Here is a 23161-nt window from a genome sequence, read left to right as displayed (position 1 = left end):
AGATCAATTTTATGACAAGACAATATATGAACAAGAGTGTAATGATTTATCATCAACAGAAATATGGGTTCATATTAATCAAGAAAAAGTCAAGTGTGCTTTGGATAATGTAGAGATAGAATGCTACTTAGAATTTAATTTCTCCTGTTATGCTTGTAATGAAGGAGGTAGTGATGATGAGAATATTGCACATTCTATGTTGGTATATAAAGCAGAGAATGGTAAATACATATTTTTTGACCCTAATAGAGGAGCCGTGGCTTTTGTCCTAATACAGGAGTTGCTAATTTTACATCAGAGGAAATTTGTAGGGCAGTAGAACTGGCTGTAAATTTTTATTCATATAATATGTATATTGAAAATTCTCCAGACTATTGTGAGATTTACGTTACGCTTAGAAATGCAACATTAATGTTAAAGAAAGCTGAGGAACTTTATGAAACAACAGAAAGAACAAACTCAAAAATAATTGATATATCAGTTGATAACAATACTGGTAAATTGTTGCTTACACCTATAAATCTATAAATATGTACAATTGCTATAAAGATTTATGCGTATGCCTTTATCTTTAAGATTGTTTATCGAGTATAGACATCAGCTCGTCCCATTCTCTTTTACCAATATTACTTTCTTCTCTAGTAACGTTTTCCCCTTTAATTAATTTGCGAATTATTTCTAGACCAGTTCTTGAAATACAAGCTGATTCTAGGCAATATTCAGCAAAGGCATTGTAGGCCAGTGGAACCCATTTTTTTGTTATATCCAACATAACTTCTGCATAAACTCTGATTTCATATTGGGCGTGCTTATCAGCTCTAAGCTTCAAAAAATGAAGAAGGTTATGCAGATCTATTTTCCAATAAAATTGTGTGTAGTAATTAAGCGTTAGGTTGGTTCGGGCAATTTCTCTTGCAAGCCCCTGCTCAATAAATTTTTCATAATGAGAATATACTAAATTAGAGTCATTTGTTAGAGAATCTATTATTTCCTTTGAGGTATCCGGATCAAAAGCTTCACCGCTACCTTGTTTATTATTATCAGATTGTTTTGCAATCTGTTCTGGTTTTGGTACATAAAATTCATTGTCAAGTATTGAATATCTTGCCGAATATTCATTTACATTTGCAGTTCTATGCCTTATCCATTGCCTTGCAACAAAAATTGGAAGTTTCACGTGAAACTTAATTTCACACATTTCAAATGGAGTTGTATGATGATGTCTCATTAAATACTTTATAAGTGCTTCATCCTGACTTATCTGTTTTGTTCCCTTGCCATAAGAAACACGAGCAGCTTGAACTATAGCGCTATCAGAGCCCATATAATCCACTACTCGAATAAATCCATGGTCTAATACCTTATGTTCTTCATATAAGATTTCATCTATTTCTTTTACTGTAGTTCGTTTAGTTGCTTCATTCATAAAATATCCTCAAGATGAAATGGAAATATCAGCTCCACATGAATTAAGTTTTTCATGCATTGCCTCATATCCTCTCCATAAATGATGCGAATTATTTATTGTAGTTTCTCCACCAGCTACCAAAGAAGCAAGTACCAAAGCTGCTGTTGACCTTAAATCAGTGGCACACAGATTAGCTCCAGATAAGCTTTTTATTCCACTTATAGTAGCTTTGCTTTTCTCGATGCTGATATTAGCACCTAACTTTCTCAATTCATCTACATGTGCAAATCTGTTTTCAAAAATGTTCTCTTCAATTACTGATATCCCATCAGCGATGCACATTACAGACATCAGTTGTGGTTGCATATCACTGGGAAAGTTGGGGTATGGATCTGTTGCAATGTTAGCAGACCTAATAGAGCAATTTTTTCTGGAAATCATAACCCCCTCATTATATATTTCAACATTAGCCCCTATAGCCTTCAATTCATTCACAATACATCTTATATCAGATAGACTTATTCCTTCTAACTCCAACTTACCACCGGTTATTATAGCAGCTAGTGCATAGGTGCCTGCTTCTATGCGATCTGGTATTATTTTATGAACACATCCATTTAATGCTTCAACTCCTGTTATTGTGATCCTTGTATCACTAATCTCAATATTAGCACCCATTTTCTTTAGGAACTCTATTAAATCAAGAACTTCCGGCTCCTTTGCAGCATTGTTTATTATTGTCACTCCTTCTGCAAGTGTTGCTGCCATTATTACATTTTCTGTTGCACCAACGCTTATTTTCTCAAGTATAACTGCTTTTCCTTGTAGCTTTCCTTTCACTGTTGCAATTATATTACAGCCTTCAACTTCAATTTTAGCTCCCATTTCTTCTAATGTTTTGATATGCATATCAACGGGACGCTTTCCAATATTGCATCCACCAGGAAAGACTGTTATGATTTTACCAAATCTACTGAGAATTGGACCTAACATTAAAAGAGATGCTCGCAGCTTACTTGCAGTTTCGTGTGACATTACGTGATTGTTGATATTACTGCAGTCAATTTCCAAAGTATGATTTGCTTTATAATCTTTATTGCGTGTAAAATTCACTTTCGCTCCAAGACTCTCAAGCAGCTTAGACATTAGATGCACATCAATTAAATCAGGTACGTTATGCAAAATTACCGAGAAGCTACTCAATAGACTTGCTGCCATTATTGGTAAAACAGCATTTTTTGAGCCATTAATCTTGATTTTTCCGACCAGAGGTTTATGGTTACTACTTACTAATATTTTGTGCATTTAATTAAGCTAGATCTTACCAAATAAGTATAGTAAATCGACAGTAAAAGGCAAATTACAGATAATATAGCTATCACAGATCATAATGTTCGTACATTTTAGCTATTCAGCAGCAAAATTGATTACACTTGTCCAAAGATGAGCGATGCATTAGTGCCACCAAAACCAAACGAATTAGAAAGTGCATATTGAATTTTATGCTCCTGAGCTTTAAACGGTACAAAATTTAAATCACATCCTTCTGAAGGTTTATGTAAATTTAAGGTTGGCGGAATAATTCCATTATTTAACGCAAGAATGCTGAATATTGCTTCAACGCTCCCTGCAGCACCAAGTAAATGTCCTATAGAAGATTTAGTTGAAGAAACAGGTATTTTATAAACGTAGTCACCAAATAACTGTTTCATTGCTATTACTTCAATTTTATCTCCAAGTGGTGTTGAAGTTCCATGTGCATTGATATATCCTACTTGATTTGGATTAATTTGCGCACTTTTTAAGGCAAGCTGCATTGCCTTAAATGCGCCTCTTCCTTCTGGCTGTGGTGCTGTAATGTGGTGCGCATCTCCTGTGAGTCCGTACCCAACCAGTTCAGCATGTATTTTTGCCCCCCTTTTTTTTGCATGTTCATATTCCTCCAGCACCAATATACCTGCTCCTTCACCCATAACAAAACCATCGCGTTCTGCATCCCATGGCCTTGAAGCTTCTTCCGGTTTATCATTGAATTTAGTTGATAACGCCTTCATAGACGTAAAACCTGCAATTCCAACTCTACACAGTGCACTTTCTGCTCCACCTGCAATCATAATATCCGCTTCACCAAGTTTTATAGTTCTTGCTGAATTTATGATTGCATGCGCACCTGTTGCACATGCGGTTACTGCTGAATCATTTGGACCTGTAAATTCATATTTAATAGAAATATGGCCAGATATCAAATTTATTAGACTTGCAGGGACAAAAAATGGACTGACACGTCTGGGCCCTTTTTCCTGCATGGTAATAACATTTTCCTGAATTGATGGTAGACCACCTATACCAGAGCCAATAGTCACACCAATACGCTCCCGATTGATATTTTGGCTTTCCAAAATTAATGAGTCACCTATTGCCTGAATAGCTGCTGCAATACCATAATGGATAAAACGATCTGTCCTTTTTGAGTCTTTCTCAGAAATATAACCTACAGGATTAAAGTAATTCTCAATGTTATCGGATTGCACAGACACCTGCCCTGCAACCTTGCAAGCAAGATCAGAAGAGTCAAATCTATCTGCATTGATTGCTTTTATGCCAGACTCACTTTTTATTAGCCTTGACCAAGTGTTATCAACATCTGCAGCTAGTGGAGTGATTAACCCAACACCAGTGACTACTACCCTTCTGCTCATTTAACACTAACTATTAGCCTTTTTTATTATTAATGTACTCAACTATTTGCTCCATAGTTTCCATTTTTTGTGCGTCTTCATCTGGAATTTCTATCCCGAACTCTTCTTCTGCTGCCATGATGATTTCAACTGCATCTAAACTGTCTGCACCATGCTCTGAAAGCTTTGAAGAGCCGTTGAATTTCTCTACATCCTTACTAATGTGCTCTAGTATAATCTTTTTCACTTTCTCTTCTATGTCTTCTCTAGTGCTCTTTGCTAGTTCGCTATTCACATTTCTTACCAAAAAAATAACCTATTCTTTGATGTTATAAAAAATTTTTATGTTTGCAATATCTTTTATAACTGGTAAACTACAGCAAAGTTTCCTACTGCCCTAGCTGGCTAGCGTTACGTGCTAAACAATTAACAATTCAAAAATGCTAGACGAAACAACAAAAAATTTGCTTATTGTAGAAGTAAATAAACTCTTACCCGAAAATAGCGAGAATAAGCTTATATCAGCTATGCGTTATATACTCCTTGCTCCTGCAAAACATATACGATCCTTTTTAGTCGTAGCTTCATCGCGAGTGTTTAACGCAGAAGCTAAAAAAGTAATATCAGTTGCTGCAGCAATTGAATTTGTTCATGCTTACTCTCTAATTCACGATGATTTACCATGCATGGACAACAGTGATACCCGCAGAAGCCAGCTAAGCTGCCATAAAAAATTTGATGAAGCAACAGCGGTGCTTGCCGGAGATGGACTACTTACTCTGGCTTTTGAGGTATTATCTTCGTTAAATGAGAAACGCTGTGAGATCATAAAAGTGCTCTCTCAAGCAATAGGAATTAGGGGAATGGTAGGAGGACAGGTTTTAGATATTGGTGCAGATTTTAACAAAATAAAAGAAATTCATTTGATGAAAACCGCAAAACTATTTGCAGCTTCATGTGAAATAGGTGCTATAATAGGGAATGCTACAGATAAGCAACGTAAAGCGTTATATAACTACGGGATAAACCTAGGGCTTATCTTTCAAGCTAAGGATGATATTGAAGATTACGGACAAGATAAAACAAATAATTTAATGTCTTTACTTGGTAAAAGTGAAGTAGAGGACTATATAGACGCCCTCTTTAAACAAGGCTTGGATAATTTGAGTGCGCTTTCAGGGGATACTAATTATTTATATGATTTATTGAATCAAGTAAGGAAAGATGGTTAGAAAAATTATATTACAAATGCTTATTTCCATAGTAATGATTCTCACTTTAACCTCTGCTTTTATGTTTACTATTGTCTATATAAACAAAGGTAAACCGGAAAAAAAGGACAAGCTTTATGAGATAAGTGCCACGCATAGTGGTTTGATACAGACAATAGCACATTATCTAGTGAAGCCAATACTTGAATCAGCACTCGACCGCTATATTGAACAGCATGGGCTAACAGAATATTTAGAAGAAATGACGCAGCAAAAAGAAGAAGATTCGATAAATTTTTATGAAATTACTGAAGGCAGTGGCAGCAAGGCTTTCTGCGGCCTGGAAGTCCTACTGCAAATATATAAAATTTCTAATAATAACTTAACAACACCCCCTAGCAAAGTTTCTGATGTTACTTTGAAAATAGGTCAAGATGACCTAAAAAAAGTGGGTTTAGGGGTGATAGGTATGAAAGAAGGCGGAGAGCGTGTAGTTACTATTGCCAATGATAACAAAGTGAATTTTAATTCTTATTACGTCAAACTGATCGAAGTAAAGGATAAATATCCCGACTCAGTGAATAATCTGATGGTTTTTAATGACTTAATTAACAAGACTGGAAAACAAGTAAGGTGCGGTGATGAGATATCAGTTAAATATAGTGTAAAGGAGCATAATGGGGAATATATAGTTAAAGATCAAACAGTGCAATTTAGGGTTGGCGATAAAAAAATACCACTTGCTATAGAGCTTGGAGTTGTGGGAATGAGAGCTGGTAATAAAAGAACTATTCTTTCTCCGCCTGACCTTTTGACTATTACTGACGATATGTTAATAAAAGGCATAGATTATGATGAAGAAAATATCTCAATAATTGACTTAAGCTTAGATATTAAGCAAGAGGTCGCAGCACACCATTCTACTGTTGAAAAACATCCTAAAGAACTATAGCTGAAATTTTAGGCTTACTGGCTGACCTTCTGAACACTCTCTATACTACTTAAAGTAGGCTTTTTGTTTTTCCTAAAGTATAAACTTAGATAAATCAAGCTGCTTCGAAATTGACTCAAGTTTATCTTTTACATACTTGCTGTCTATAATGAATTTTTCGCTATTTTTCTCAGAAGCAGTGAAACTTATTTCATCTAAAAGCTTCTCCATGATAGTGTGAAGCCTTCTTGCGCCTATATTTTCCACTTGCCTATTAACTGTAAACGCTATTTCAGCTATGGTTTTTATACCATCATTAGTGAACTCAAGCGTCACATTTTCTGTTTTCATTAAAGCTATGTACTGCTTTAACAAACTAGATTCTGGTTCCTTTAATATTCTTATTAAATCTTCTTGAGTAAGTGCCTTAAGTTCTACCCTGATCGGTAATCTGCCCTGTAATTCCGGTAAGAGGTCAGATGGTTTAGACTGATGAAAAGCACCAGATGCAATAAATAATATATAGTCTGTTTTTACATGGCCATACTTAGTTGTAACAGTTGTTCCTTCAAGTAGTGGTAACAGATCGCGTTGCACTCCTTCTCTGTTTACTTCACCTTTTACTTCTGTACGCGCTGCAATTTTGTCTATTTCATCCAAAAATACTATACCGTCATTACTAACAAGATCAATGGCTTCTTTGATTATCTTATCTTCATCCATTAGCCTTTCACTTTCTTCATTAATTAATATTTCACGCGCTTCTTTTACCTTCACCGTAATAGTTTTTGTTTTTTTGCTCCCGTTAAACATCTTGCCCACTATTTCTGTTACATTCATCACACCAACTTGCCCACCTGGCATGCCTGGTATATCGAAAGTAGGTAACATACTCTTGCTCTCTCTGACGTTAATAGAAACTTCTCCGTCCTCAAACTCTTTATTCCTCAACCTTTCTCTAAAATTTTTTTTACTCTCTTCGGTTGCATTTTCGCCTACCATAGAGTTTACTATTGTTTTCTCAGCTAAAATTAAAGCCTTTTTAGCTAAGGCTTTACGGGCTTTCTCTTTAACTAAAACTATTGCTGCATCAACTAAATCACGTATTATCGAATCAACGTCACGTCCAACGTATCCTATTTCAGTAAACTTCGTTGCCTCAATTTTTATGAACGGTGCACCGGCAAGTTTTGCTAAGCGGCGAGCTATTTCAGTTTTACCAACCCCTGTATGACCGATCATCAATATATTCTTAGGTATGATTTCATCACGCAATGGAAATGGAACCTGATTGCGACGCCAACGATTTCTGAGCGCAATAGCCACAGCACGCTTTGCATCATCCTGTCCGATTATGAATCTATCTAATTCTTTAACTATCTTCTGTGGTGGCAGGTCATCTAACAAAACTTGAGTGCTGTCATTAACTTGAATATCACTGTCATTTGAATCAAAACCACTCTTAGTATCTTTATAGAGGTCATTTTTTTCATCATAGGTGTCACTACTACAAGACTGCCCTTCTGAAAGGGTTATAGGATGATTGGAAAAATTAGTGCACAAAGTTTTTTGCTTGGAAGACATATCACTCCTCTATCTTTTCAATAACTACATTATGATTTGTATAAACACATATATCGCCAGCTATCTTCATAGCCTTTTTTGCAATCTCTTCTATTGATATTCCTTTAATGTCAATTAAAGCTCTTGCTGCAGATAGAGCAAAATTTCCCCCAGAGCCAATAGCTGCGATTCCATCTTCAGGTTCAAGAACATCACCTGTCCCCGTAATTACTAATGAAATAGATTTATCTGCAACAATCATCATAGCTTCTAATTTCCTCAGATATTTATCCATTCTCCAGTCTTTTGCAAGTTCAACACATGCTCTCATTAATTGCCCTGGGTGCTTGTCAAGTTTAGATTCTAGTCTTTCAAAGAGAGTAAATGCATCGGCTGTTGCTCCAGCAAAACCGGCAATTACAGAATCACCAGAAAGACGCCTAACTTTTTTTGCTCCGGATTTTATAACAGTGTGGCCCAGTGAAACCTGTCCATCACCTATTACTACTACGCTTTTATCTTTTCTAATTGACAGTATAGTAGTTCCATACATTTTATTGTTATCGTGTTGAATCATTTTTCTATCACTTCAAATAAGAATCTCATTATACTTTAATCTTTAGTCAAATTTGCTAAATATGTTTAATTATAGCTTATAATATAATACCTTCCTTATAACATTTAAAGTGTAGATGCAAAACATAATTCACCCAGATTTGGAAAAAAGTATAAATAATTGGTTTGAGGCAAAATTTAACGGCCTTACATTGCCATTTTATAGCTCTATAGATCTTAGAAACTCCAGCTACAAAATTGCCCCAGTGGACGCTAATTTATTTCCTGCAGGATTCAACAATCTAAGTGAAACATCAAGAGCAACAGCAGCAAAACTAATAAAAAGTTATTTTGAAACAAAACAACATAAAAAGACTCTTATAATACCGGAGAATTACACACGAAATAAAATGTATATAGAAAACGTATTTGTTATAGAGAAAGTACTGCAGCTCGCAGGTTTTGAAACTAGAATTGGCCTCTTTCACAACGAAGCATATAATTTAATAGAACCATATGAAACTATCGTGAAAGAAAACTCTCTGCTAAAGACAACTTCAGGATTTGTGCCTGATGTTATTATACTGAATCGTGATATGACGAGCCACATTCCAGACACGCTAAAAGACGTAAAGCAAGATATAGTACCAAGCCCACTATACGGTTGGCATAGCAGACAGAAATTTAAGTATTTTGAAATCTATCAAGAATTAGTGTCCGAATTTTGTGGCGAATTTAAAATGGACCCATGGCTTATTTCTGTGCTTACAGAAAGCTGTAATGGAGTTGACTTTAATGATGATTCATCACTAGGAGCAGTAGCGACTAAAATTGACCAAATATTATCTCTAGTGCAAAAAAAATATGAGGAATATGAAATAAAAACACAACCTTACGTTTTTATCAAAGCAAGCAATGGCACATATGGGATGGGCATTATAACAGCAACAAGTGGAGAGGAAATATTAAATCTCAATAAAAAAAAGCGTCATAAAATGAAAAAGATAAAAGAAGGAATAGCAATCAATAGCGTTATTATACAAGAAGGTGTACCAACCATTGACATATTTAAAAGCAGTTCTGCAGAACCGCTAATATACTATATAGGAGATACTCCAACATGTTACTTATACCGATGTAATAGCAGGAAAGATGTATATTCTAGCTTGAATGCCACTGACTGTGAGTTTCATGATGTTAGCCAGGTTGTGGAAGGTAAAATTCTGTCACTTTGGAGTATTGTTGGCAAATTAGCAGTACTAGCGTTGGCAGTAGAAATAAAATCTTTTCACCTCTAACCCTTATATTCCCACAGCATTACCATCGGGCAGATCATTACCATCATTACCGTGCTGAATATGGTTATGGCCAGCACTATCAAGTTCAGTGGAAGGATCATCATTGACAGGTTGTTGAAACAATTTGTCAAGCTGAACTGCCAGAAATACTGCACTATATATTATGCTAACTGTTACGCTTAAGTTGAAATTATAGATTATACCATTACCTAAGTTTATTGGTATGGTTGCAGTCTCCATTCTTTTTAATATGAAGTTTAACAAACCTAGTGACAAAGTTAATGTGCTGATAATAAGGTCCTTCTTACACTCAGCAGACTTTTCAGGATCCTTATTATCTAGGTATTTTCTCCATGAATAATAGTAGCTTATAGGTTCCGAAATAAACAGAAATAGGATCGTTGATGTTAAGTGAATGTGACTTATTACGTCTGCATTACCCTTAGTAAAAAAATGGATGACTTTCAACATCATCAATGCTTCTATGATGCTGCTTGCAAGATTAGCCGATTTACCCACAACTTTTGCCAGCTCTTTTTTACTCTCAGGGTTTCTGTAATCCTTAATTAGATCCTGTAGAATAAAAGCAGAATGGGCAATATATAGAATAGATGTCGGAAACTTTACTAGTCGAGCAACATTCCGTATAAGAAAGATATTGGATCTATTATTGTCAATGAACTCGCAGCAAAATTGCAGTGAAATCTTACACAATAGGGCTGTTAAACCTGTTGTGATGCAGATTACCTTCCTGAAATCATGATCATAAATATCATGCACCTTTTGTGCGAGTATATTAGATTTCTTTTTTAGCTTGTTTGGCATGAAATAGTTAATAAAGTAATAATTCCCTTTTATTCTATCACATAAAAGCCTTAAAGAAAAGCCCTATAAATCAGCTAAGCATTTAATAAACAAGGGATCGGTACTGAGAGTTGGTACGCGAAAATAATATCCATTCTTGATAATTGCTTTATATTCTATATCAAGTTCAACTAGAGTTTCTGAATGCTCAGAAACAAAAGATATAGGTGATAAAACTACAGGTACACCATCAGCTTTTGTACGTGATAGCTCACTTTCAGTGCTTGGCTCTAGCCATTTTACAGGACCAATCTTACTCTGATAACATATTGACCAATCTAAGTTATTGATAGCTAACTTTTCTACTATTAACTCTACGCTTCTTTCTACCTGTGAAGCGTAAGGGTCACCTTTTTTAATAACGCTAAGGGGCAAGCTATGAGCTGAAAATAGGACTCTTGGCTTACCAATCCTGCTAGCTAATTTGTAGTACTTGGCTATCAAGTTAGCATGAGCCTCAATAAAGTCTTCATTGTCATAATAATGATAAATTATTTTTGTATTGCATTTTAGGCCATGCCTTTTAGCATTTTTTTGCCAATTTTCGATGGATGACAAAGTTGTGGTAGTTGAATATTGAGGGTATAGTGGCAGCAAAATTACTTCATCAGGATCAAACTGTTTTACACTTTTAACAACTTCGTCAGCAAATGGATGCCAATAGCGCATGCAAATGAATACCTTGTGTACATGGTTTCTATCTTCATTTAATTTTAGTTCTAAAGCATCAGCTTGCACTTTCGTATTATCCAAAATCGGCGATTTACCTCCAATTTCCTCGTATATTTTTCGCGCAATATTTTCTCGTTTTGCAGATATAAACTTTGCTAAAAGAAACCGAAAAGGGTTTGGTAGACTTATTATTCTTCTGTCATAAAAAAGGTTGAATAAAAAAGGACGGACCGTATTCAGTGAATCAGGTCCACCAAGGTTAAATAAAATGACAGCCTTTTTCACCTATGCACTACTTACAACAAGTTACTTCTGGGGTGCCTATAAAATTAGCTACACACTCATCAAATTTAGTTATAGGCACTAAATTTCTCACACTTGCATACAATAAATGGCCTGATCTCTGCAGGTTACTCTTGGTGGATGTGAAACTCCAATCGAAGAATGTATCGACAAAAAGACTTGGTACCGTTTCAAGAAGTTCAACAGCAGCTAAAGATAACATTATACAACTTTGCAGGACCTTCAGAAGAGCCTTGAGGGGAAAAAGTAAAACTTTAACGAAAAGAGAGGTGCTACTTGTTTCATCCAGTAGTCGCCCTGAGTTAGGCGAATTATACTCGGTGTGTTTTCTATTTTGATCAAAGATAGGAAATTTTATAGTATCTTTCTTAAATTCCACGTCTATTTCTTTTCTACTGTGGTCAGTAATTTTTTCTAGTAACCACTCACGCCCATGCCAAGTTCTTACAACAAAACATGTAGCAACCATCAACGCAGCGCATATAAGTGTGCATTGCATGAGGCTCATACTGCCTAGCATAGCTGGCAGTGCAAAACAAACAAATGGCACTATGGTAGCCATTTCAAGAAATGGAATAGCGTTTTTTTTCATTGCAAAAGCAGCACCTTTTTCTAGCTCCGTGTATTGATCGTTATTTTTTTCTTGCTTTTGTAGAATATAGCCACACATACCATATTCTAAATAACTTAAAAAAGCCAAATTAAAAGTTAAAAACCCTTTTGTTCCACAAAAAATTGACGATTTCAAGTTATTGGCCAATTTTTTAGCAGTAGATTCAGCTTGTTTTTTAGTGGTAGGCTCAACTTGTTTGGTAGTGTTATTTTTACAACATTTACCCATACAATACCTCTTTGATGGTTTATCCTTAACTATAAATAAAAAACTACTTCTATCAAATCAAAATTTACAATAAAGTAAATCCATAAATATACTATTTTATATAAGGAAATAATATGGCAATTGAGAAAACACTTTCGATATTAAAACCTGATGCAGTAAAAAATGATATTACAGGCAAGATAAATTCATACATTGAAAGCTCTGGGCTCAAAATCATAGCACAAAAAATGATGTTACTGACAAAAAAACAAGCAGAGCTGTTTTATGAAATTCATAAAGATAGGTCTTTTTTTGGGGAATTAGTAGAGTTTATGACTTCTGGTCCTGTGATAGTTCAAGTTTTAGTTGGTGAAAATGCAGTAAGTAAATACAGACAAATCATGGGAGCTACCGATCCAAAGCAGGCAGAGAAAGGTACAATCAGGGGTGATTTTGCTGATGACATTAGTGAAAATAGAGTTCACGGCTCGGATAGTCTAGAAAATGCTCGTAAGGAGATAGCTTTCTTTTTTGCTGAACATGAGTTGGTGTAGTCAACTCAGATTTTCCTATATATAACTAAATTTTCTGGATCCTATGTCAAGCATACATCTGTACGAACGTTATAATTAACAGGTGGCAAGTGGCATCATGCAAGTAGCTGACAACATAGAAACAAAAAAACTTACTTGACAAACTTCGCCAGTTCTCTTATCATGATAGTGGAGGTATTCAGTTATCTTCATCTGTGCAGATTAAACAGCAAGAAAACAACGTAGTTGGCGTCTTATTTTTAATTTTTTGCACTATGTGCACCTTATGTCTTCACAACATTTCTGGGTTTTTACCTATATAAGCTGAAACGCGCTTATAAGTCGTTTAAGACAGTATAGTACGCCAATTTGCAGGATTAGAGAGTGACAACTAGCTAACGCGGGGTTTCTTTTGCCTTTTTTTCTGCTTAGTAAATTTCTTAAACATTTAAACTAAGGTGAGTTGCGTTTAAAAGCAGCTAAATTGCAGTGTTTAAGACTTAAAAAAACGCCAAATACTGAAAATAGACAATGACCAGGGCTTCTTTTGCCTTTTTTTTATTTGGTAAATTTCTTAATGTTTACAGCTAAACGACAACCGTCATCCCGCTACTTGTTAGCTGATGAGATACCGCGAATGAATCGCGGTATGACGGTTCGCGGTGGCATCCTCTTCATCCCGCTGCTTGTTAGCGGGATCTGCTGAGATACCGTGGCAGCATGACGTAGAGCTCGCGTTAGCTATACTTTTATACTCACCAACTCAGTATCCGATGTGGATCCAAGTAGTCAGCTACTTGGATGACAGGAGAAGGAGTTACTTGGATGACACCGCTTGGATAGGTCAGCTACTCAGATGACGCCGCCTGCCATGCAAACTGCAACCCTAAATGTTGGAGCACTGTCATACACTAAGCGCTGTAATAACAATTTTAGTCGCTTCATACACTTATCATGCTAGTCATAACAGAAATAATTTTTACCAGAGATATTTATAAAATAATTGACATAGTTTGGAAATATGTATATTATAGAACATTAATAGTTAGTTAATTTGTAGGTGTGATGTGGGCTATAAGCTAAGAACAGGAGAGTATGATTATAATGAAAGTTTATTTAAAGAGCTAGGCATTGAAACGCAAGAAGTAGAGGGGCGTAACTTTTTAGAGATATCTAATATAATAACAAAAAAGTATAGAGAGTTAGCAAGAAAATCTCACTCAGATAAAACAGGAGGAAGCGATGAAAAAATGCAAGCCATTAATGAATATAAGGCAGGACTTTTAAAATATACTAAGCCATTAAGCAATGGGAAAAATTTAATAATTGTTGAGGAAAAGCAAAGATGTGTGCAATTAGCTCAACAAGGCCAGAATGATAAGCGCATAAAATGTTTCATTATTTTTGGAGTAGTAAGCCTATTACTACTCATTTCATCATTAGTGTCGTATCTCTACTTAGGATTTAGGTTATTTAAGGCTGCTAATTTTACCAATGCACCTGGTATTTTGTTTAGTGCTAGTCTAATAACAGCTGTTACAACTTTTTTCTTAACAACTTATCTTACTTTTTCTTTAGTTAAAAAATTTGTAGACCTGCAGAATACTCAACAAGAACAAGGCGAAAACTTAGATCAAGAAGAGCTAGAAGAGGAAATGTTTAAAAGTAGAAAATATAAATTTTTGACTTTCACTTCTCAATATTTATTTTATCTTCCTTGTATTTTGTTGGGTGCTGGTTTGACATTACAATATCAATCTAGTTGTGTAGACAGTAAAATACTCATTGGGTTTGCTGCGGTATTAGGGTGCATTTTATTATTACAGTTAGCAACTGAGATCTACGAGAGAAAGGTTGTAGATCTGGTGAAAACTGAAGGAAGGGGTACTGAACAAAGAGCACCTGTAGGAATGTTAACCGAAAAGCCAAGCAGTACTGTAGATCCTGATGGTGCTTTTAACACCTCAGCTCATGAAGTGGGTTGATTATTCTCCATAGCGAAGTCTCTAGCTAGGAACAATGAGCCACAGATTAGTATGGTTTTGACGTTTTGGATAGAGGCTTTTAATATGTGATTTGATATTGCATCGCCAATTGATTCACATTCAACTGCTTTTATTCCTATGTTATTGGCTTTTTCCCTAATCAAATTTGTATTTGTTGCTTTAGGTTCAGACTTAACACAAACCGCACATAGTAGCTTGATATATGGCTTTAAGTGCTCCAAGAACTCTTCCACATTTCTGTTACGGGTAACACCAAAAACCACATAGATACCTTCAGCAAAATTATCTTTTACCCACTGAGATAGCACTCTAGCACCGTCATTATTGTGTGCACCATCTAAAAATAATTGCCAATTTTTCGGTAGTAGGGAAATTAAATTACCCTCTCTTATGAACTCTAGTCGTGCAGGCCAGTAGGTACGCTGTAAACCTGAAGTGATATCCTCTTCTCCAATATCAAATCCATATTTTCCACTTAAAATACTACATGCTGCAATAGCATTGCCTGCATTAATCACCTGATGATCACCCTTTAAAGATGGCAAAGAAAATTCTATTGATTGAATAGCTGATTGAAAAATCATTTGAGCTCCAGCACGTGACCTCTCATTTTTTTGTTTCTGGATCCCAGTTTGGATGACAGATAGTCGTTTTTTGCAATTCCATTCAAGGCCTCCTCTATACAGAGGAGATTTCTTATTTATTGCGTGGTGTTCTAGCATGTTCATTATAGATTTTTCTTGTGGTGCTATTACGCAAGGAACATTAGGTTTCATTATTCCAGCCTTTTCACCTGCTATAATTTCTATAGTAGGGCCAAGATATTCTGTATGATCAAGAGCAATGGAAGTAATGATTGTTAAAATCGGACTATCTATAACATTTGTTGCATCAAGTCTTCCACCCATACCCACTTCAACTAAAGTTATATCGGCTTTATGACGAGAAAAAGCTAAAAAAGCTGCAATAGTTGCAGCTTCAAACAGAGTGATAGGTTGTTCTGCAATTACGGCACGGCATTCTTCTAATAAGCTATATAATTCATTATCGTTGATATAACTGCCTGCAATAACTATTCTTTCATTAAAATTCACCAAATGTGGAGAAGTGTATGCATGGACCTTATACCCTGCTGCTTGCATTATATATCTTATAAATGCTAGTGTTGAGCCTTTCCCGTTAGTTCCAGCTATATGAATTATGGGCGGCATTTTTTTCTCAGGATTGCCCAATTTATTTAGAAAGCTTTTTATGCGATCAAGAGAAAAATCCTTTGGTCTACTACCAAGCGGTTTAGGCCAGTGAGGCATATATATCATGGATTGTTATTGCATTTTAATTCAGCTATAACGCTTGCTATGCCATGCGTGTCGATTTTTTCACTAAATTGAGAACGTTGATTAATAGCAATACTTATTCCACTCATTACAACATCACTTATCAAGAAAGAACTGTTATTTTTAGTAACTTTAAAATCAATATTTGTAAATTCTTCATCACCGTAAGAAAATCTTGTACCAATTAAGCAAGTTTCATCGTCAACTGCTTTTGTACTCATTATGATCATTTCACTATCATGCATGTATTTATATAAAATTTTAACGCACAAACGCGTAAGATACACTTCATACTCTCTTAAAAAGTCTTCTTTTTCTTTTTGTTTAACTAAAGCCCAATGTTTTCCTATAACGAATTGCGATATTCCTTTGAGGTTAACATTATTCTGAATGACCTCCTGAAGCTTTTCGTGTACATGTCCTAGGTTTTTTCTATTTCCTTTTGTAGATATACCATCCACTTGTTGCTTCATAGTATGCACAAAAATTTTGTGATCTGTACAACTAGTGTAAGCTCTTGAAGAAATTACAATAAAAACAATAATAATTAAAACTTTAGTAATATTCATGAGATATATTTATTAACCATGATACTTAGGATGCAAAGTTTAATAAAGATTAAATAATAATCGCTGACTTTTAATATACCTATAGACATGCCTTATGTAAATCATCTATAATTCAAGTAAGGGTCTGTGCTATGCGTTATAAGTTAAGTTAAATTTCCCGAGCGATAATTTCTAGTCAAGGGAATTGCCTCTATTAATTTCGTTGAAATTAATACGCGATGCCCACCTTAACTTTAGTCTCAGGAATCTACTAAGGCTGACGATAGATACGGATCCTGTTTTGATTGGTTTAACATTTATGCTTCATCAATACAGAGAACAAGGTACCTTCCTATGTTCGCCTAATGAAGTATTCCAAGTTGTAATTGATGTTGAAAGGTATCCTGATTTTGTTCCTTGGTGCAAAGCCGTTTATATAAAAGAAAAAATTAACAGCCAAATGGTTGTAGATCTCCTCGCAGCTTTTCATGGAATTAAAGGTAGATATACATCAGAAGTTACTTCTCTTTCTCCAAGTGGAACAAATGAAGGTTGGATAAAAGCTGTATCATCAAATGGAATATTTAAATATCTATACAATGAATGGCAATTCATTCCCATAGATGAAAATAAAACTATGGTAAAGTTTTATATAGAGTTTAAGTTTAAGTCCAACTCCAACTCCAACTCATTTTCCACTTTATTAAACTCAGTATATAAATATACACAGAGTAAAATAATTGCTGCATTTAAAGATAGGGCTGAAAGCCTTGCTAAACAAAAGTTATCTTGACATTATTAATATAAATATGTAATTTTTTTAGTAAGTTAAGTGTTTGTATTGTAATGATTTTCAGACTATTGTTTTTACTAATTCTTATGAGTGTTAATTCTTATGCAGTTGTTAAATCCAGTAACCAACATATTCAAAAAGAAACTAATGAAATAACATCAAAGGAGTTACTATCACTATTACCTGATGATAAATTATTAGGAGATCCAAAAGCACCAATTCTAATGATAGAATATGCTTCATTAGCTTGCTATCACTGCTCTCTTTTTCATAAGAATGTTTTTCCTAAAATTAAAGAGAAATATATAGACACAGGTAAGATGTTATATATATTTCGTCATTTTCCTTTGGATTACAGAGGGCTAAAGGCTGCAATGCTAAGTCATTGCTACGAAAAACAAGAAGACTACTTTAATTTTAACAAAGCTGTTTTTAACTCAATAGATTCGTGGAATTACTACAATTTAAGTGATTTGACTTTACTACAAAGAATTGCTGCACTAAGCAACTTAAAGCAAGATGCATTTAACCAATGCATTAATGATAAGAAAATAATGGATAAAATCATAAATGATAAATCACTGGCAATCAATAAACTTGGTATCACAGCCACTCCAATATTTTTCATCAAGCTTAACGATGGTAAGTCATATATAGAGCATAATAAAGTTAAACATGAAGGGTATAAAGAGCTGAAATATCTCACTGATGTGATAGATAAATTATATGGAAAAGCTATAGTGAAGTAATACCACTGTAGCTTACCATATAAAAGACTCTATGTTGAGCCATTGTTTTTCACTACTGTTTGTTGTTTTTTACGCTCAAACTCTCTTTTTTTACTGTGCCAAGTGTAGTAATACATAGCGATTTTATTCTCTATTAATACTATTGTTCCATCATAAAACTGAACCATATCCATAACTTTTCTCTGAGCTTCATTAAAACGTTCTTTATACTTTTCACGATAAGCTGGATTATGTAGTAACATAACCCCTTCATTCTTGTTAGATTTTTTATTTAACGTTTCAACTTCACTGGCAATAGTATAAGACATATAACCCCCTCTAATTGATTATAAAAATTATATTTTAAAAAGAGAAATGCGCATAAACAATCCCTTTAATTCTAGTATAATAATCGATTGTTTATTATACTAGTTAACCATAGTACGATATATAATAATTTTTGTCACTTAAAATTTTATACTATGAAATAATAACTTAAAATAAATGTTTTTATTATTTTAAACTATATTATTATATTTATAAACTGTGTATGAATTAAGCCTCCCTAATTTATAATATAAAACGTAATGCGTAATAATTCTAGTATAAAATTATTATATATAAGAAATCTATTTGCAAAAGAATATAAAAAAATAGAAGAATATTGTATCCTTGAAAAAAAGCAACATATTCAGATTGGCCCTGAAGAAGGAAAGCTATTAAGTTTATTTATAAAAATCCATAAAATCAAAAGTATTGTTGAGGTTGGCACATTATACGGTTATTCGTCGATTTGCATGGCAAAAGCTCTACTAGAAGACGGTCATATATATACAATAGAAAATAATCCTCAACACTCAAGAATAGCAAAAAAAAATTTTAGTGCTTTTAATCTAAGTGATAAAATTACTCTAATAGAAGGTGATGCACTGGAAAAAATTAATGAATTATCAACAAAGGCACCATTTGACATGATATTCATCGATGCTGACAAAAGTAGTTATCCTAAGTATTTAGATTGGGCAGAGTCATACATTAAACAAGATGGGCTAATCGTTGCAGATAACACTCTATTATTTAATACAGTATTTTTAGAATCGCCTCCAAAAGAAGTATCAGAAAAATCATGGCATGCTATGAGGGAGTTTAATAATAGATTATCAGATGAAAAGAAATATTTCTCTATATTGATTCCAACTGATGAAGGAATGACTGTAGCTTTAAAGCTAACATAAGTTAAAAATCAAGGTCAGCGTAATGTTTAGGAGGGGTTAAACCGGAAACTCTCTCTAATAATATCTCACGAAAACAAGGCTTTGATTTAACAATGGAGTACCATTCTTTTAAAATTTTACTTTTTTCCCATGGAAAACTACTTACATAATCCATTACGGAAATATGCGATGCTAAAGCAATATCAGCTAAAGTAAACTTATCAGTTGCAAGCCAAACGTTCTTGTTAATTAAGTGTTCGATGTATTCCATATGGCAAGGCAGGTTATGCTGAGCTGCATGAAGAAATCTAGAGTCAGGGCTGCGGTTAGTAATTACTTTTTCATTCATAATATACTTAGTAACTTCATTGTAAAATTTGTTGTCGAACCAATTGATTAGAGCACGTATTTTAGACTTAATAATAGTGGATGAACCAAGTAATTTGACGTCACTATTGTAAGTCTCTTCTATATATTCACAAATGGCATTACTATCCGCTATTACAAAGTTATTATCTATTAATACTGGTACTTGTCCGGTTGGGTTGATCTTCATGAATTCATTCCGCTTTTCCCACGGATTTTCATACACTAGATCGCAGCCTAATTTTTTTTCTTTTAGGAAAGCTCTAACTTTTCGTGAAAATGGACAAAGAGGAAAATGATATAAAATCATAATATTCCTCTTTTGTTATCCCAGTACCTATAGGTTGTTATTCCAGTGTGTGACACTGAAATCCACATCTTTTTTCTCTGGATCCAAGTTGGAATGACAAGAGAAGAGTATTTTAGGTAACAGTTGTTTACTCCAAAGTAATGTTGCAAAAGGTCTAACATATAAATTATAAGACTAATATAGGATATACCTTGCTAAATAAAAAAAAAAGTATAATATTTTATAAGGTATGCAGGCAAAAACTCTGTAATTTGGTCAGATCAGAAATGAAGCAGCCATATCAGAACCTTTTTGGGTTGCATACCTATTTCTTATTTGTTTTATCAGAGGCTATGAATATAGCATTAAAACATCGTCCTAGTAGCTTTAAAGATCTAGTAGGTCAAGATATATTAGTGCGTGTATTAGAAAATGCTTTTATTTTAAACAAAATCCCACAATCTATACTGCTCTCCGGCAGTAGTGGAGTTGGTAAAACCACCACTGCAAGGATAATAGCTTTATGTTTGAATTGTTCCCTGGGGCCAATTTTTGAACCTTGCGGATCATGTGAAAATTGTCTAGCAATAAAAAATTCAAGCCATCCAGATGTGATTGAAATTGATGCAGCAAGTCACACTAGCATTGACGATATTAAAGTAATCCTGGGAGATATTTGCTACTCACCTATAAGCTCTAAATTCAAAGTCTACATTATAGATGAAGTACACATGTTATCCAGCAGTGCATTTAACGCGTTACTTAAAACCCTAGAAGAGCCACCATCTAGTGTAAAATTCATTTTAGCAACTACAGAAATAAAAAAGATACCAATAACTATTATTGCACGTTGTCAAAGATTTGATTTATACAACATTCCTGTAGCTAAAATAGTAGAACGTTTAAATGATGTTACACAAAAAGAGAGTTATTTCATTGAAAAGGGAGCATTAGAGTTAATTGCACGACATTCTGGAAATTCAATGCGTAACGCCTTGTTTTTGATGAATCAAGCAGTGCTATATAGCAAAGATGGTGCAATATCCACTAAAAATGTGATAGACATACTTGGCCTAGTGGATAAAGATATTATATTCGATCTATTAGGAGCAATATTAGAAGGTGATTTACAGAAAGCTCTATCAGTGTTTGACAAGGCGATAAAAACAGCAAACCCACTTAGTATTTTTGAAGGTCTATTGCAAACAATTCAGTTAGTATGCCGTTTTTTGATTACAAAAGAAATTGATAATGCAGTTACAGAGTATGAAAAGAACAGGGTAAAAGATTTAAGTATAAAGAAGTCTTTAATATTTTTTTCGAGATTGTGGAAGGTGTTGCTTAAAGGTATTCAAGATATAAAAACTTCAACATGCAACGATGTTGCTGCTGAAATGATGCTGATTAGTCTTTGCTATCTCTCTGATCTACCTTCTCCAGAACAGGTGATCAAAAAAATTCTTTCACAGAATGTAGAGCAAGGAAATAGACAGGGCAGACCTGTTGCACCTTCCCCCTCTGTCATCCAAGTAGCTGACTACTCGGATCCAAAAAAATATGTGGAAAGTAAACAACAACCCCACTCTGTCATCCCAGTGCGTGACACTGGGATCCATGTGGAAAATAAACAACAAAATTACGATTTTGATAAGATTTTGCAACTATTAAGGCGGAGTAACCAAATTTATCTTTACAAACAACTGTGTAATAATCTACAATTAATAGATTGTAAACCTGGATATTTAAAATTAAAAGCTGTATCTAAGTTGGATAGTAATTTTTGCAATGATTTAAAAAATTACTTAAATCAGGTGACTCAGCAGGAGTGGGTTATTACAGTTGATACGGGTTATATAAACAGGGAAGTGAGTAATTTAAATTATGCACCTGCAGTCAAGGATATACTTGACACGTTTAAAGGTGCAAAAGTAGTTAATATAGAAAATAAGGAGTAAGTTGTGGATTTTAGTCAAATAATGAAACAAGCGCAAGAGATGCAAAAAAAGCTTGCAGAAGCTCAAGAAAAATATATTGGAAAAGAGTTTCAAGGTATTTCTGGTGGTGGTAAAGTTTCTGTATTAGTGGAAGTCATAAAAATAGGTAGCTATAAAGCTAAAAAGGTGAACATAGACTTAGAACTTATGAGAAATGAGGAAAAAGATATAGTAGAGGATTTAGTAACAGCAGCGTTTAATGATGCCGTTAAAAAAGCAGAAGAAGATATGGCAAATGCAACTTCTGATCTTGCAGGTATGATGGGTTTACCACCTGGATTTAAACTTCCTTTTTGAATTTACTACTGAAGTTTCTTTTAGTGTAAGTATTTCTTTTCTAATATTTCCAACGCTAGTACTTCTTTGTATAATGCACCTATACTAGCACAGCCCTACGTCATACCGCGATTCATTCCATAGCTGTACGAACATTCATTTTTGAAGACAGCAAATGGCGTCATTCCAGTCTGGAATCCAGCCTTTCCATAATCATTAAAACATTGTATTTTAACATAAAACAGCTATTTTTATGCTCGCCAACTTAATAAAATTCCTGGATCCCAGTGTCAAGCACTGGGATGACACCCTTCTGGTAGGTCCAAATCACAATGTTCGTACAGTTGTGCGCGGTATCTCAGCCGCTAACAAGCAACGGGATGATGAGGTCTTTCGATAGTAAATCTTACCTGTGTTAGCTATACCAAAAAATCAAAAGTCGTGTAACTCTATTTATTCATTAATAAAATCTTTGTATTCTCCTAAAAGTTAGTTAAAGTATAGAATATTTTGTGTTATTAAGTTAGCACTTGACTTAACTTTAGTTGTTACTTAGACTACTAAAGTGGAATTTTAATTTTTTTACGAGGACAATTATGCATTATAAAAAGTTTTTTTCAGCAGCCGCTTTAGCAACGTTGCTAAGCTTATCAAACTCTGCTTTTTCAGATCCTGTTGGTCCAATAAGTGATGAAGAAACTAGCTACTACGTTCGTTTGCAATACAACGGTGAAATTTTACCTCTTTTCACAAAAGTTGATGGTATTACCTATA

At 34.4% G+C, this 23161-nt stretch overlaps 8 protein-coding genes across 8 annotated transcripts; 1 reads left to right on the top strand and 7 right to left on the bottom strand.

The window, feature by feature from the left end:
* Positions 1–571: 571 nt before the first annotated feature.
* Positions 572–1426, bottom strand: LOC105558867 (probable thymidylate synthase thy1). The gene has a single exon (XM_012006788.1). The coding sequence runs from the start codon at positions 1424–1426 to the stop codon at positions 572–574; it is 855 nt and encodes a 284-aa protein (XP_011862178.1).
* A 9-nt stretch (positions 1427–1435) lies between these two features.
* Positions 1436–2626, bottom strand: LOC105558866. The gene has a single exon (XM_012006787.1). The coding sequence runs from the start codon at positions 2624–2626 to the stop codon at positions 1436–1438; it is 1191 nt and encodes a 396-aa protein (XP_011862177.1).
* A 209-nt stretch (positions 2627–2835) lies between these two features.
* LOC105558865 (3-oxoacyl-[acyl-carrier-protein] synthase, mitochondrial-like) lies at positions 2836–4107 on the bottom strand. Its single transcript, XM_012006786.1, has one exon. The coding sequence runs from the start codon at positions 4105–4107 to the stop codon at positions 2836–2838; it is 1272 nt and encodes a 423-aa protein (XP_011862176.1).
* Positions 4108–6321: 2214 nt separating this feature from the next.
* On the bottom strand, positions 6322–7812 carry LOC105558864 (ATP-dependent protease ATPase subunit HslU1-like). The gene has a single exon (XM_012006785.1). It carries the CDS (start codon positions 7810–7812, stop codon positions 6322–6324), a length of 1491 nt encoding a protein of 496 aa, XP_011862175.1.
* A 1-nt stretch (position 7813) lies between these two features.
* On the bottom strand, positions 7814–8368 carry LOC105558863 (ATP-dependent protease subunit HslV-like). The gene has a single exon (XM_012006784.1). It carries the CDS (start codon positions 8366–8368, stop codon positions 7814–7816), a length of 555 nt encoding a protein of 184 aa, XP_011862174.1.
* A 1279-nt stretch (positions 8369–9647) lies between these two features.
* On the bottom strand, positions 9648–12153 carry LOC105558862. The gene is made up of 4 exons (XM_012006783.1): positions 11481–12153; positions 10561–11335; positions 10392–10395; positions 9648–10217 (listed from the first exon to the last, which is right to left on the bottom strand). Exons 1-4 carry the CDS (start codon positions 12151–12153, stop codon positions 9648–9650), a joined length of 2022 nt encoding a protein of 673 aa, XP_011862173.1.
* Positions 12154–12437: 284 nt separating this feature from the next.
* LOC105558861 (nucleoside diphosphate kinase, cytosolic-like) lies at positions 12438–12857 on the top strand. The gene has a single exon (XM_012006781.1). It carries the CDS (start codon positions 12438–12440, stop codon positions 12855–12857), a length of 420 nt encoding a protein of 139 aa, XP_011862171.1.
* Positions 12858–14805: 1948 nt separating this feature from the next.
* LOC105558860 (probable dihydrofolate synthetase) lies at positions 14806–16152 on the bottom strand. Its single transcript, XM_012006780.1, has one exon. The coding sequence runs from the start codon at positions 16150–16152 to the stop codon at positions 14806–14808; it is 1347 nt and encodes a 448-aa protein (XP_011862170.1).
* Positions 16153–23161: the final 7009 nt, after the last annotated feature.

This window comes from Vollenhovia emeryi, unplaced genomic scaffold, assembly GCF_000949405.1.
Source record: "Vollenhovia emeryi isolate VEMERY1.0 unplaced genomic scaffold, V.emery_V1.0 DF939306.1, whole genome shotgun sequence".
NCBI lineage: Eukaryota > Metazoa > Arthropoda > Insecta > Hymenoptera > Formicidae > Vollenhovia > Vollenhovia emeryi.
The sequence above is the reverse complement of the archived record's forward strand: the minus strand, read 5'-3'. Positions and strand labels throughout refer to the sequence as shown.